At 37.3% G+C, this 14334-nt stretch overlaps 1 protein-coding gene across 2 annotated transcripts in view; it reads left to right on the top strand.

The window, feature by feature from the left end:
* INO80D (INO80 complex subunit D) overlaps positions 1 to 13415 on the top strand; it is an 85417-nt gene extending 72002 nt beyond the window's left edge. For both annotated transcript variants that reach the window (XM_012446325.3, XM_064373114.1), the window contains one exon: positions 1126 to 13415. In XM_012446325.3, the coding sequence (XP_012301748.2) occupies positions 1126 to 2291 (1166 nt within the window). In that variant the 3' untranslated portion in view covers positions 2292 to 13415. The remainder of the gene's footprint in view (positions 1 to 1125) is intronic.
* The last annotated feature ends 919 nt before the right edge of the window (positions 13416 to 14334 follow it).

Below are 14334 nucleotides of genomic sequence, written 5' to 3' on the forward strand. Positions count from 1 at the left end.
GGCTGGAGTGCAATGGTGCCATCTCAGCTCACTGCAACCTCTGCCTCCTGGGTTCAAGCAATTCTCCTTCCTCAGCCTTCTGAGTAGCTGGGATTGCAGGCGTCTGCCACCATGCCCGACTTAAGTTTTGTATTTTTAGTAGAGACAGGGTTTCACCATGTTGGTCAGGCTGGTCTTGAACTCTTGACCTCAGATGATCCACCTGCCTCAGCCTCCCAAAGTGCTGAGACTACAGGTGTGAGCCACTGCACCTGGCAGAGCATGAGTTTTGAAGTCTTTTAGAACTTGCCCTAGTTTTATGCTCCGCCTTGTACTTCAATGGAAGTGTACTTTTCCAAAACAAAGTTTGTTTAATCCTACGAATTCCTCCCTACTTTCCAGGGAAATCTTTTATACCCTTAGAATGTTTCTTTCACCGTTAAAAATTGAATATTTTCATGGCAATTAATCAAGGTCCTAACAGTAGATTTTTTTAAATATTAGAAATGAAATCAAAGTAGATCCACTGGTTTCCATTTTATGAAAATTAGTAAGAAATGGGAAAAAAATGAGGGAGAAGGATTAGAGAGTAAAGCAAAAGCATTTTGAAAGATAACCCATGGAATGAACTGAGTGCTTAGTGTTGTGCTAAAATAGATGTATGAACGTCTGTGTTTTAACCTTCCACAGCTGCCCTCTAGCTGGGAGAGTCAGGAGTAGAACAGGCAAGGTGGACCTGTTCTACACAGCCTTTTGTCTCAAATCCAAGTTGATATTTTATGTTTTCTATTTTAATGATGGTGATATAATTTTAGGTAAAAACATGTATAATCACATAGTCACCATGAGTTTTAAATTTGTAATCCGTAGTTTCTAAGAATTTAGTACTTGGATAAGATGGGTTTTGAGATGTTTTTCGGTAAATAATCTGAAGATGGTGATTCAGGTTCCAGGACAGCTGACATTTCAGACTTGTCCTGCAGATTATTATTTCACTTTTTTCTTCCAGTCCAAATCTGGAAACTTTTCTTTTCAAGAGGGACTCTTTTATAATAGAAAATTGTTTAAAATAATTCAAATGTGTGATTTTTGTGATACGGAACTGATAAAAGCTCTACTGATTCTTGATGGCTTTTGTTGACTCAGGGAAGAATGGAGACCTCCTTCCAACTACCGAAGAGGCTGAGGAGCTTGAGCGGGCCTTGCAGGCTGTAACTTCTCTCGAGTGCCTGAGTACCATTGGGGTCCTTGCCCAGTCAGATGGCGTGCCAGTCCAGGAGTTGTCAGATAGAGGAATAGGGGTGTTCTCCACAGGTACTGGAGCTTCAGGAATACAATCCTTGAGCCGAGAAGTGAACACAGACCTAGGGGAGCTATTGAATGGGCGTATAGTACATGATAATTTTTCTAGTCTTGAGCTGGATGAGAACCTGCTCCGTTCTGCTACCTTGTCAAACCCACCTACACCCCTGGCAGGGCAGATCCAGGGGCAGTTCTCTGCCCCAGCCAACGTTGGCCTTACTTCTGCCACTCTGATCAGCCAGAGTGCACTTGGGGAGAGAGCCTTCCCAGGACAGTTTCATGGACTTCATGACGGCAGCCATGCCTCCCAGAGGCCACATCCTGCCCAGCTGCTGAGCAAGGCAGATGACCTAATCACCTCACGACAGCAATACAGCAGTGATCATTCACACTCCTCGCCCCATGGAAGCCATTATGATAGTGAGCATGTGCCGTCTCCCTACAGTGACCATATCACCTCTCCCCACACAACATCGTACTCTGGTGATAATATGGCAGCTACCTTTTCAGCAGAGATGCCCATCATAGCGCAGCACTTGCTCCCAACCCAACTTGAGGTGCCACTTGGAGGAGTGGTAAACCCCAGAACTCACTGGGGCAATCTCCCTGTCAACCTCGGAGATCCCTCTCCATTTAGCAACCTTCTCGGCGCAGATGGACATCTTCTTTCCACTTCCCTATCCACGCCACCCACCACTTCGAACTCAGAGACCACACAGCCTGCCTTCGCCACCGTGACCCCCAGCAGTTCCAGTGTGCTTCCGGGGTTACCGCAGACCAGCTTCAGTGGCATGGGGCCTTCTGCTGAACTAATGGCCTCCACCTCTCCCAAGCAGCAACTCCCTCAGTTCAGCGCAGCCTTTGGCCACCAGCTGAGTTCTCACAGTGGCATTCCTAAGGACCTGCAGCCCAGCCACAGCTCTATAGCCCCTCCTACAGGCTTCACAGTAACAGGTGCCACAGCTACAAGTACCAATAATGCATCTTCTCCCTTTCCCTCCCCTAACTGAGGGTGTCTGTGTGTTTGCAGGCAGGTGGGGAACCCAGTGTTTTCTATCTTTGTTTCCTCTTTAGCATCCCTCTCCCCTTTTCCTAAAGAAGATTTAAAAAATAACAGATGGGGATTAGAGGGGCACCCCCCTTCCCAGTTCAATAAGTGGCCCTGCAGTGGACCTCGCTACAGTGTTCACATGTGCTCCTTAGCACTGGTGCTCATTCCCTCCTGGCAGGCCCACTCCGCCCCAGTGGTTTCCTTAGTGGTTCAGCACAGTGACTGGATAGGATTGATTTTTAGCAGCAAGTCCTAGAAGTGGAAGATACCTCAGAATACCAGTGCCCTTTACTATTTCCTAGTATTCAGATCAATGCTTTCCATTCTATTGCCAGGTTTTTACATAGGTGGTTCTAGATAGAATGATCATATTAATTCAGTTCCTGTATAAGAGACAGCAAATGGTGTGTGGCAGGTCAAGACTCTGACTTAGCACCAACTGCTAAATATCACAGTGAGGCCAGGATTTCATTCCTAATTTTGATCATGTTTAACTAAAAGAAAAAAATGTGTCTTTTGGCTGCCTGTGAGTATGTGTGTGCCCACGCGTGTGTTTTTGTGCAGTGCAGGAAGCAGCAGTCCCATTAGTTTGTTTTTTGTTTTGTTTTTTTTTTTTCCCCTCTAATTAGTATAAGGCTCTTACTTTTCTCCTCTCCTACATCTCACAATCCTAATAAGGTTGGTCCTTCTTTTCCTCAAGTTTCCTGAATAGGGAGGGTGGTGGGCTGGTCGTGTGAATTGCACAACCTTTTTCTGATTAAAACCCAAGAAGAAACAGAACATAGAAAGCTTGGATTCCTGTCAGTGAGATAGGGATGTCTTGAAAAGCTTGCCTGGGGCGACTGCAGGCTGCCGGGGTTCTGGGGCCTGATGGTCCCTTTGCCTTTTCAGGCATATGTTTGTTTGTAAATCCCTCTCTCATGGAATACATTTGCAAGATGTAATTAAAGAAAATCTTTTGATGTGAAAAAGCAGGATAGGTCAGATAGATTTGAAAAGATGGGATCTGTGAACTCCTCGATCCATCTTTTGCTTTTGAATTTTTCATGTTTACAGTAGTGATTCTTTGGTAAGATTTGTAAAATGTTGAAGACACTTGTAGAATCAGTGTACCAGTTGTGAAGTGATGTGTGATATCTGAAGGATACACATTTTAAAGTTTCTTTCAAAGCAGAATATGGAAATTAGACATAAATTTTATCCACTCTTTGGTACTTTTAAAATAATTTAAGTACTTGGGTTTAAGTAAATTTGAAAATAGTTTTGGGAAATGTTTTTAAAATGCCAGAATTTTAGGGTTAAAAATCATATTGGGTAGTTTAGGAAGTTCGTGACTATGAAATGAATTTGTGAGGTTTTTTGCCTGCCTTTTTTTTTCCCCCAGAGAAGGGTGGAACTAGATTTGAAAGGCATCTCTACTCTGCTTTTGCTGAGTAGTTTCAGTGTCCCTTGAGATACCATTGGCTATTTATACCTGAGTCTAGTCTAATTTACATATATATATATATATATTTTAAAAGTTAAGTAGAGAGAACATATCTCTTGATGTGGTTCAATAATTCATTTGTCAGGGAATATTTGATCTTAATTCCTTTCTGATAGGTAATGATTGGATGTATTTTCCTACTTCCTATCATAATCTCTTTATGCCATGCTAGTTCTAACCAGTCCCTTCTTTTGAAAGCTTTTCTTTCTCTGCTTTTTAAAGGAATGATGGTGATCAGCAGGCATTATGCAGATACCACGTGCCTGAGGTTATGGAGGGGAAATGTCACATGACTGTATGAAATCATTATATGCCCTATTTTGTATTTATTGATGTTTCTTTTTGTGGGCCAAAAATATGTTTGTAATATATTTAGTTTTTTTTACATCATGGTAATTGATTGGAAGATTTATTTTTAATAGCTTTGCCTTTTTTGCAGAGTGCAAAATTTCTAAATTATAACTTATGTCATAAAGCAAAATTATATTTGGTATCACCATAAATTTCTATTCTGAATGGTGAGAACAGATAATTTGAATATTTCTCACCTGTGAATCTATATTAGTAAGCTTTTTTATTTTAATGTACTGTAATGAAGTGGTCATGAGTAGTTACCTCTGCTCAAAAATGTCATTTAGTTTGTTAAACTATCTTCACAACCCATCATAAGCATCACTAGATAACTGTCCATCCCCAGCAATTTGGTTTAGTCTCCATTGTGTATTAATTAAAGGTTGTCGCAGAGCAGCACGTTGACTTCCTCATCAGCCCTTTGACAGCGAAGGGAAAGTCGTGGGTAGTCGATTTGAACTTTTTCTGACTATTTCTCCCTTTGTTAGCTGCTTAAAATTCTTCAGTTATGATACAAAGCCGAGTTTGCAGTAAGTTGCACATTTTATTGTTTGCAATTTTCTGTTTTATGTGCATTTGAAAGCCCTTCTCTGCTTTCTAGTAAGGAGGCGTGAAATTATCAGGAATGTTGCTAGTTACAGCTTCACACCAAAAACTTTGAGTAAATATGTTTTCGTTTGGTTGCCCATGATGAAAGCTGAGGAAAGGGCACTTTTAGAAGTACCAGTATAGGGTTGAGGAATTACCAACAACAAATTTTTCCTCTTATTTTATCTAGTTCAAAACAGATATCCAAGTTTGCAATTTGCTTTGCTCTTGCTGTTTCTTGTGAGTCCCTTTATTGGAAGAGAGAAGAACATCTATAAGCCCAGAGATATCCGTGTGTGTTTTCCTTTAGTTAATAAGAGCCATTCTTGTCTATTAGTAGTTACTTTGCTATTAATATGTATAGAAAGGAATGAAGTGTCTTTTACTCCAGAAATATGAAAATTAATATCTTTTAAACTAGCACTTATGCTATCATAAGACAATACTGGAATCAAAAACAAATCTTATATAAGGTCCTAATGAGGTAGAAACTTGCTTTTATTCTAGTGTTAAACCTGTGAGAAATAGTGGCAAAGAAGTTTCACTCTCTTTCTGCAGTTCTTTGGTTCTATTTATAAAGGCCAGTTAGATTGTGTTACTGTGATTTAATTTACAAAGTTCCTGCAGTTAATGGATGCATTCTGTGCTCTGAGAATCTGAATTCCATTCTAATGTGTGATATTCACTGGCTGTAATCAGAAGAAAAGATGGGCTTTCTCTCCTTTACTCTCTCTACATAATTATTAATCTTATTTTAATTAAAGTACTTAAAACATTGTGTTTTCTTCTGTAAAAATGGCTTAGCAATTTGCACATCTGGGTAGGTAATGTAGCTAGTAAACAACTCATAGTAGTAAGTAGTGATTATACTTAACCCACCAAGTGACAGACTATGCAATGGAAAAATTTCTAATTATCGTCACATAGCTTAGACAGCAAAGGATTATTTTCTCTAGTAACCTACCATGTGTGATATAACTGCTTTATAAATGACTTCCTGAGCAATTTCATGTTGGCAGGCAGTGTGGTGTGTCTAGTGTCCCTCTATGAGAAGACTATAATTTAATCAGAAGCAAATAGTAGGCATGGGGAGCAAATTGGAAAGTGAGGTTATTATTTTTTTTTCTTAAAGTTGGTGTTACTGTCTTTAGTTGCTTAAGGCTAAAGAAAGTTAATACTTTATCTTTGCCAAATAATTATTTATAAGATTTATTTTTAAAATAAGCCCAATCTCTGACCTGAAAGTTAGGAATCATCATTTTCTGTGATTGACACTAAAGCTCCTCCTTATCAGAGCTTGTTCTCAATCCGTGATCACAGTCCACAGTGGCAAAAACAGCTCTTTGATTAGGAAGGAAACCATGGTTGTGATGCACAGAGGTGCCCTGTCCATACAGTTTTCTTCTTACATGAAAGAATTGACCTTTCTGTTGACCTGTACCATTCTGTTTTTATAAAGTGGGATTAGAATTTGAGCATATCTAGTAAATGCTGTGTTGTCAGTCCGCCGCCAATGCTTGCCCGCTGTCTTTCCCGTGCCTTGGCATCCTAGGGGTGCTGGTGATGGTCGATGGGCATCATCAGTCAGCAGTGCACATGGGAGGCAATCGTCTTTCCTCCAGGTTAGTTCAGAAGGTCGCTGTGGGTTGGTATTGCAAAAAGATGAGGATATTAACACTAAACTAATTAAGAGGTTTGAAATTCATTAAAAAATATTTTTGGGTGTCTAGTTTTCAGTTTCTTCATCTTTCTTTTTAGACTTCTTTTAAAATTCTGTTCTTAATCTGGTATATATAGAAATCTAATATAATGGTCTTCTAAATGGTCAACAGAACTCTCTAGTTTAATGAGGCAATTTAGAGGGTTCCTTGAAAGAAAATTTAGTCATACTGAACAGTCTTCATTTGTATCTTTTTTATCACCAGTATTTACATTGTTCCAAAGATTTTTTTTTCCTGATAAAAAATATATTTCTTGGGGGTGCAGATCATATATATATGTATGTGTGTGTGTGTGTGTGTGTGTGTGTGTGTGTATATATATATATATATACATATATATATGTGTGTGTGTGTGTGTGTGTTCTTTCATATCTAAAGGAACATATCAAAATCTATGTTCTTTCATATATATATGAAAGAACATAGATTCCCCCCCTCAATAAATTAAAAATAACTAAATCTTCACTGGCATTCTGTAGAAAAGTTAACAGTTTAATAATGTCTTAACATCTTTATGAACTTTCCTGTATTCTAGAGGGAACCAAAAGCATGTTTAGTAGATTAAAGTAATATTTTAAATACTACCTTTCCAATAATTTGTAATAAAATACCAGCGAAGGACATATTTGAATATCTGTTAAACATTTTTCCCTGACTAATGAATTAGGAAAGAAAACATGAATGGTTATGTCTCTTCTAATAAACAGTGTCATTGTGTCATTAATGCTGCAGCTGTGGGTCAAACTTAGGGAGCCTTATTTCTTTTTTTTTTTTGAGACGAAATTTTGCTGTGTCACCCAGGCTGGAGTGCAATGGCGTGATCTCAGCTCACTGCAACCTCCGCCTTCCAGGTTCAAGTGATTCTCCTGCCTCAGCCTCCTGAGTAGCTGGGATTACAGGCACCCACCACCACGCTCAGCTGATTTTTGTATTTTTTAGTAGAGACAGAGTTTTACCATCTTGGCCGGGCTGTCTTGAATTCCTGACCTTGTCATCCACCCGCCTCGGCCTCCCAAAGTGCTGGGATTACAGGTGTGAGCCACCATGCCCAGCCAGGAGCCTTATTTCTAATTAACAAAAATTCTGTTTTCACTTCAGCCCTTATTTTTTTGTTAGTTTTTCTCTTTCTGCACTGTGATACAGAGCTAATTAAAGGAAATACGATGTTTCAGAGAGAGAGCCAGCAAATTTGGTATGACTTTTTTTTTTTTACCTTATGTTCCTCAGTACTGGGGAAGTTTGGCTACTTTGAACAGCAGAGTTTTTAGTGATCTAAAGTTTAGAATGATAATCTTATAAGAAAAGATCTATCTAACTCTCAGTGAGCTGTATAGGGCAGCACAGCTTTCCATCTTCTCTTCCGCCTGCTTGCCTCTGCCCACCACAGTCCTGAAGTATGCACATGTACACATGATCTGTACCAATCCCGGCCGAAGAGTAATAGAATCCTCTTCTTTCACTTGTTTTTTTCCTTTTTTTTTTTCTTCATTTGTTCATTTTTGTTTGTTTTTTAAGCTGGGGACCACTGAAGTAAGCTCTATATGCACACAAAGTTCCCCCTTGGAAAAATTTTCAGCTTGCAGTGCAGAAGGCTCCAGTGCAGCTAAATGCCACACCATTGCTTTTACTTGGGGGAATAAACTGATTTGCCCTGAAATGACTCCAGCCTGCATCATTAAGGTACAGTTGGCTCCAATGGATTAGTGCTGAAACGATGGGAAGTTTGACACTTGTTGACATTGTCTTCATCTGTTTGGAAGGGTTGAATCTGTTCCTCTCAACAGTGATAGTTCTTTTCACTGTATAGTATTGAGTATGTCTCAGGGATTCCTTGTGGAAATTAGGGCAGTTTTTAAAAATAAGAAAATAGTTTTAAAAGAAACTAAAGGTGACTCATCATTGAAGAGAGCGGAAGAAAGAGGAAACATTTGGTGTTGTAGCCCACAGTGTCTTGCATAGGACTTTTTCCTTTCTCCTCCAGGCTCTCATCTCAGCTTCAGAATACAGAATCCTTTCCCATCACGCACAGCTTTAAAACTTTTATTTAAAAATTTCCTTCCCCAATGAGCTTTCAGAATACTTATTGTAGATTTTAAGAGAAAAGGTATATTAATTTATGCTATTAACATCACCTCATAAATTATAAGTTTTATACTAAAGCTGTATTGAGTATAATGAATTATGTTGCTTATGTGTTTAATAGCTAAATATATATGAGCTTTTTTTTTTTTTTTTTTTTTTTTTGACAAACTAGTGAAGCACCTTTTTACACTGGATCTCTGCCGTGTCAAGGTGTATAGCTATCCTTTGCTACCTTGCAGATATATAAAATAAAAGGATATCCTGGGGCCTCAAAATGTAGAACACCTTTAGACCATTTAGAACTGTTCCTAGAACTGTTGAGAATCATGTTCTTTAGTAAATGATCTGTGGTTTACACTTAAGATGGCTAGAAGCTTAGTTACAGGGTACATAGAAATACTTAGATCAAGTAAAACTCCAACTACTGTAGCTGGAATTTGTAAACTAAGTTTTTAAGACCTCTTTTATTTCCTATGGATTTATTCTTTAATTTACAGTTTATTCTGTAAGTTGGGAAGTAAAATAGAGAAAATAATTAATCTAGATGTTCTCAGCGTCTTATTCAGGAACTTTTTACCCTCCTCACTAAGGAATTCCCACTGTGACTTTAAAATAGAACTAAATTACTCGTGTGCATGTATATGTCTGTATTTTTTACACACATGCAAAAATATACATTGGGGGCACGTGTGTGAGAGATATGAATGTGTGCTTATATAAAAATAGATAAAGGTAACCGAATGTATTGTAGAAACATGATTTATTTAGTTGAGGGTATTGGAGTTACTTTCTCATTGTCTCTGTTGTATAAATACACCAAATTCATCATTACGTTATCTTATGTTAAAAGGCTAGCTCTGATATCATGTGCATTTTATGTTAACCTTTGGATTAACTTACATTATGCTGTGTTCATAAAATGACATGAGAAACAGGAGGTTCTGAGATCAGCCTCTCACTTTTGAGCATAAAAATAAGAGAGGGAGACAGACAGACCCAGACATGAGCTGTGTTTATCTATTGTGGTGATGGGACCAGAGATCTGTTGAACTTTTTTTATGTTAATAATAGATTTCTTCATATTCTGAGTAAGAAAATATTGTTGATCATCTTTTCTTGGTGAAGTTAAGAAAAAGTATATGCCTTTCATAAAGAATTTTTGGAAGGGGCTACTTTGTTTAAGGAGTTGGTGGCATCATTTCACCATGCATATTTCAAAGCTGGGGTGATTTCATTGATTTCCAAAATTTTTCAAAAAACTTGTATTCAGTTGTGCTATTAATTTATTAAGAGTGCTCCCATCCCCATATTTTAGCTATAGGAAAAATTGTACTACCCCTGATTCATATGGATTAAAGATAATACATCCCTATGTTTTGAATTTTAAGTTGTCATTTTGCTATACATTCATTACTGGAGTATCTGGTGGTCTGAAATAGTCAAAATTAGAGTTGTTATTAAATGCTCCAATTACATTTATTTTTAATACTTAAAAAATCATGTACTTTGAAATGTCAAAACAACTTCTGATAATATACCTGAATTTGTAGTTGTCTCTTACGCGTCATTTACTTCATCTTAGATATAGCGAAGACCTAGGAAAGCTCTGTATGCTGTTCTTTTCTACAGTTGTATTTTTGCAGCATCTCCCAGTTTCATTCACTCTTGTTTTGGGATTTTTTTTTAATCTGCATATTTCTTGTACATATGCATGCAAATGAAAGAAGGGAGTTTGTACTGGTGCCATTTCTCCCTTCAGTTGCTGGTTAATGGGATTTGCTAGAATAAATTCTCCCGATTGAAGGGTGAAAACAGACCCTTATGTGTATATCTGTACAGAGATGTGTATATGGGATGTGGTGGCACTTTGCTGAATGTGAACTTGCCTTGTCAATGGAAAGATTGAAAAGTATTATGTTTATTTATACATTTGTATAAATCTATATATACACGTATGTATATGTGTGTGTATAGATAAAGCTATATACATATATTTCCCTTAAAAATGTGTGTGTATAATAGGTAAACAGCCTTTGTTAAGCAAGATTAACATCTATGGAAAGTTCTGGATTATTCTGTAAGCCAGAGGAGGTGACAGTCTAGAGTACATCATCAGAACATACTAAAATGGAAGTCCTTTGGGTTATAGTCTTGTTTATGGATATTACACAATGAATGCCTGTCTGAACAATTCTTACTTGCCAGTTCCACTCTTCTTCATCTTCACAACCTTCTACTAATCAGTCTCTCATCGCTTTAAAAAGAAAAATCACACATCATTGTGTTTTCCCCCCTTAGTTCTGTCTTTTCTAGCCAGAAGCATTTGGCTTAAGCATGTTTCATCAACTTCTCTGTTGTTTCTTTTAAAGATAACTTTATCTCTGAAATTTTCCCAGAAGATACAAGTTTTGGTAATATTATCAATAGTAATTTTGAGAATTAGGCATTCATCTTTGTATCAAAAACAAACAGAAAGCCAACCTTCAAATAAAATGAATTTGAAAGTTTTATCTCAATAATTTGGGGACATTTTACTTAAAAAAGAACATAATTATGATTTATAATTGATATTAGTGTTAGGTTTTTTCCACACTTACTGTCATTAATTTGTCATTTACATATTTTTATTTGCTTTGTAGTTTAATCATAACTTCACCATTTACATTTTAATGGAAAGCATCCAAGGTCACATGTAAGCCTCTTGAATTCTGTAACTAACTCATTTTTCTCATGATGAAACTGCTTTGATGAATTTCTGTGTGATGAATTCTGCTATATTTCCTTTCGACTTTTCTCAGTTTGTGACATTCTGTATTAACTTTGCTGCAGCTGTCTAGAAAACTTGCATCCCTATATATTGTGCCTTTAAAGCTCTTATGCACACACAGACAAAAGTGTATATATACATGTCAGAGCATGTGTACATATGCTTTCATATGTACTCACACAGTATGTCTCTGGTATATATTGTGGGAGTAGATATATAGATATTCAAAGGCAATGAAATATTGCTCTCTAGATATATATGTATATAAATAGTGTTGATATAACTGTATATACACATGTATATGTATGAGTTTTAAATGGCAATCTTTTACATTTAGCAAAATGCTGCCCCTACTGGAATATTGTCACTGCAGTGGCAGTTGTATGTAATGATTTAAAATACATTATCAAAAGTTATTTAAAGAACATTTAAAAGTCTCATCTAAAGACATCACACACTATTTATTTATCTTCCTTTTCCTTTTATTGTTGTATGTTTTTTTAACTGAAAGGGAGACTGTCTTTTATAAAATGCCATCTGTCCCATGAGAGTAAGAAAGAGCTAGAGATTCACTTGAGGAGCTTTGTCATTTTTCCTCTCTCTGAAGTGGAGATGTACCACAGACCAGACTGTTTATTTCACGTATAAAGCGATCCTAATATTTCCATTCGTGTACGTCATTGTCATCCGCTGTCTCCTAGATCAACTTAATTCACCGACATGCCTCCTTCTTTCATTAATAAATAATGATTATTGAGATCATTTTGCCTGGGGGAAGTCGACTACTCTCATGCTGCAGGGAAATATATCACCTAACTGTTATTTCGCCTTGTTCAAAATTCAAATCTGAAAGAAGGCAGCTCTCTCATGAAGCTGTCTTAAGCACATTTTAGTTAAGGGCCTTCCCAAACTTTTTTTTTTTTTTTTTTTGAGAGTTCCAAGTTGCATGTGCTTGAAATAGATTTAATTATCATTCCCCACTGTTTCAGGTATTTTTCATTAGTACATCAGTTTGACACATTGAATGCAAGACTATTAAGGAAGAACTATTAAATATTATTTTATTTTGTGAAGAGTTGGCAGCAAATTACATCTCAAGAACTTGCAGAGAGAGGAAGGTAGATAGACAATCCTAAATTGTAAGATGTTACTTACAAAAAACAGTGAAGTAAGAATACTCCTGAAGACTAAAATAGAGAGGTTGGGATTTGAGTGATTTTACGAGTAGCTTAGCTGGAACCTGATATCAGAAGTAGCCTTTAACAAAAAGCCTGTTGGCAATTGTATGGTACTAACAACTACAGTACTGAAGTGTAAGTCGAAACCAAGTTGCAGTGGGAAATCAAAGGTGAGGTAGCTTATTTGAAACCGGTAAATGAGACAGGTTGGACAGTTTTAAAATCTCTTTTAACAAAGAAACTGCACGGTAGCAAGGACTAGCAGTTCTCAAAGCCCTTCTTTTTCAGTGTTCTCATTCACCTTGGCACACAAGTATGTTTAACAGGCCATGCATTAAAAAATAATTACAAAAACATAAAAGCTGCTTAAAGGGAACTTACAAACTGAGAATCTCTCCTCTGTATTTGTATTCATAGTGGCTGTGAGTTTAATTATATGCACAAAAGCCAGGAGCCACTTGTCTGCACAGACAGTAGCAGCAAGTTGAGGAGATGGGCGGGTTTTGATAAGAGCCCCCAGTTCTGATGGAAAGGCATATCTGTGGCATTGGGTGCAGCACTGCTGGGGTAGACCACATTTTGGGAAGTGCTTGGCTTTTGGTTTGTAATTTCCCTTTAAACAAGAAGAGATGGTTCACATTTTCCATATATATCTCAATGAATGTACTGTATTACTGTTTTAAAAATTTGATGAAATAATAATGAATTGGTCTCCTTTTGTTATCTGGTCCTTGTTTAATTTGTTTAAGGGTTTTTGTATACAAAAGTTTACATTTTTATGTATATTTTTCTTGTGTAAAAACTGATGTAATATGTGTATGAAACACTGTATGTATTATCTGTATATAGTGTGACAAAATCATTTTTCTTTCTTTCTTTTGGATGTATTAATAAATCTTGCTGTGAAGTAGCCTTGTTTTTAGTATAATTTTCTTTGCTGGGATATTGATGGAAGCTGCTAATGCAGGGTAAGTATTTTCCACCTTTATTTGAATACAGTTTTTTTTAAATATATTGTGTTTTACCAGTAACTCTAGGCAGATATAGTCATGATCTTTATGGTTGAACTAACAATAATTAATATTTGTAATAGCTGTGGATCAATCAAATTCTATCCAAAGTGATTTTTTTTTTTTTTTTTTTTTTTTGAGACAGAGTTTCGCTCTTGTTACCTAGGCTGAAGTGCAATGGCGCAATCTCGGCTCACCGCAACCTCCGCCTCCTGGGTTCAAGCAATTCTCCTGCCTCAGCCTCCCGAGTAGTTGGGACTACAAGCATGTGCCACCATGCCCAGCTAATTTTTTTGTATTTTTAGTAGAGATGGGGTTTCACCATGTTGACCAGTATGGTCTCGATCTCTTGACCTCGTGATCCACCCACCTCGGCCTCCCAAAGTGCTGAGATTATAGGCGTGAGCCACTGCGCCCGGCCCCAAAGTGATTTTTGTTATGGTATCCAGCCTTGAAGTCCAACCAGAAGTTGCATTTGAAATTGTTATTTGCTATAAAGGAAGGCTTACAAGCCAGTTTCTATTTCTTTAAATCAGAAATAGATTTCTCTTTTCATTTTCATAGCTTCACAAATAAAACAACTTCTTCATGTTTTATAACCAAAATTTAAAAACAATACAAAACTTGAAGAAACTTTTTTTGTTTTGAGACAGAGTCTTGCTCAGTTGCCCAGGCTAGAGTGCAGTTGGTGTGATCTTGGCTCACTGCAACCTCCTCCTCCTGGGTTCAAGCAGTTCTCCTGCCTTAGCCTCCAAAGTAGCTGGGACTACAGGTGTAGGCCACCATGCCTGGCTAATTTTTTTTGTATTTTTTAGTAGA

The sequence above is a fragment of the Aotus nancymaae genome, unplaced genomic scaffold (genome assembly GCF_030222135.1).
Source record: "Aotus nancymaae isolate 86718 unplaced genomic scaffold, 86718_ANA_hifiasm-v0.15.2.pri h1tg000008l, whole genome shotgun sequence".
NCBI classification, from domain to species: Eukaryota; Metazoa; Chordata; class Mammalia; order Primates; family Aotidae; genus Aotus; species Aotus nancymaae.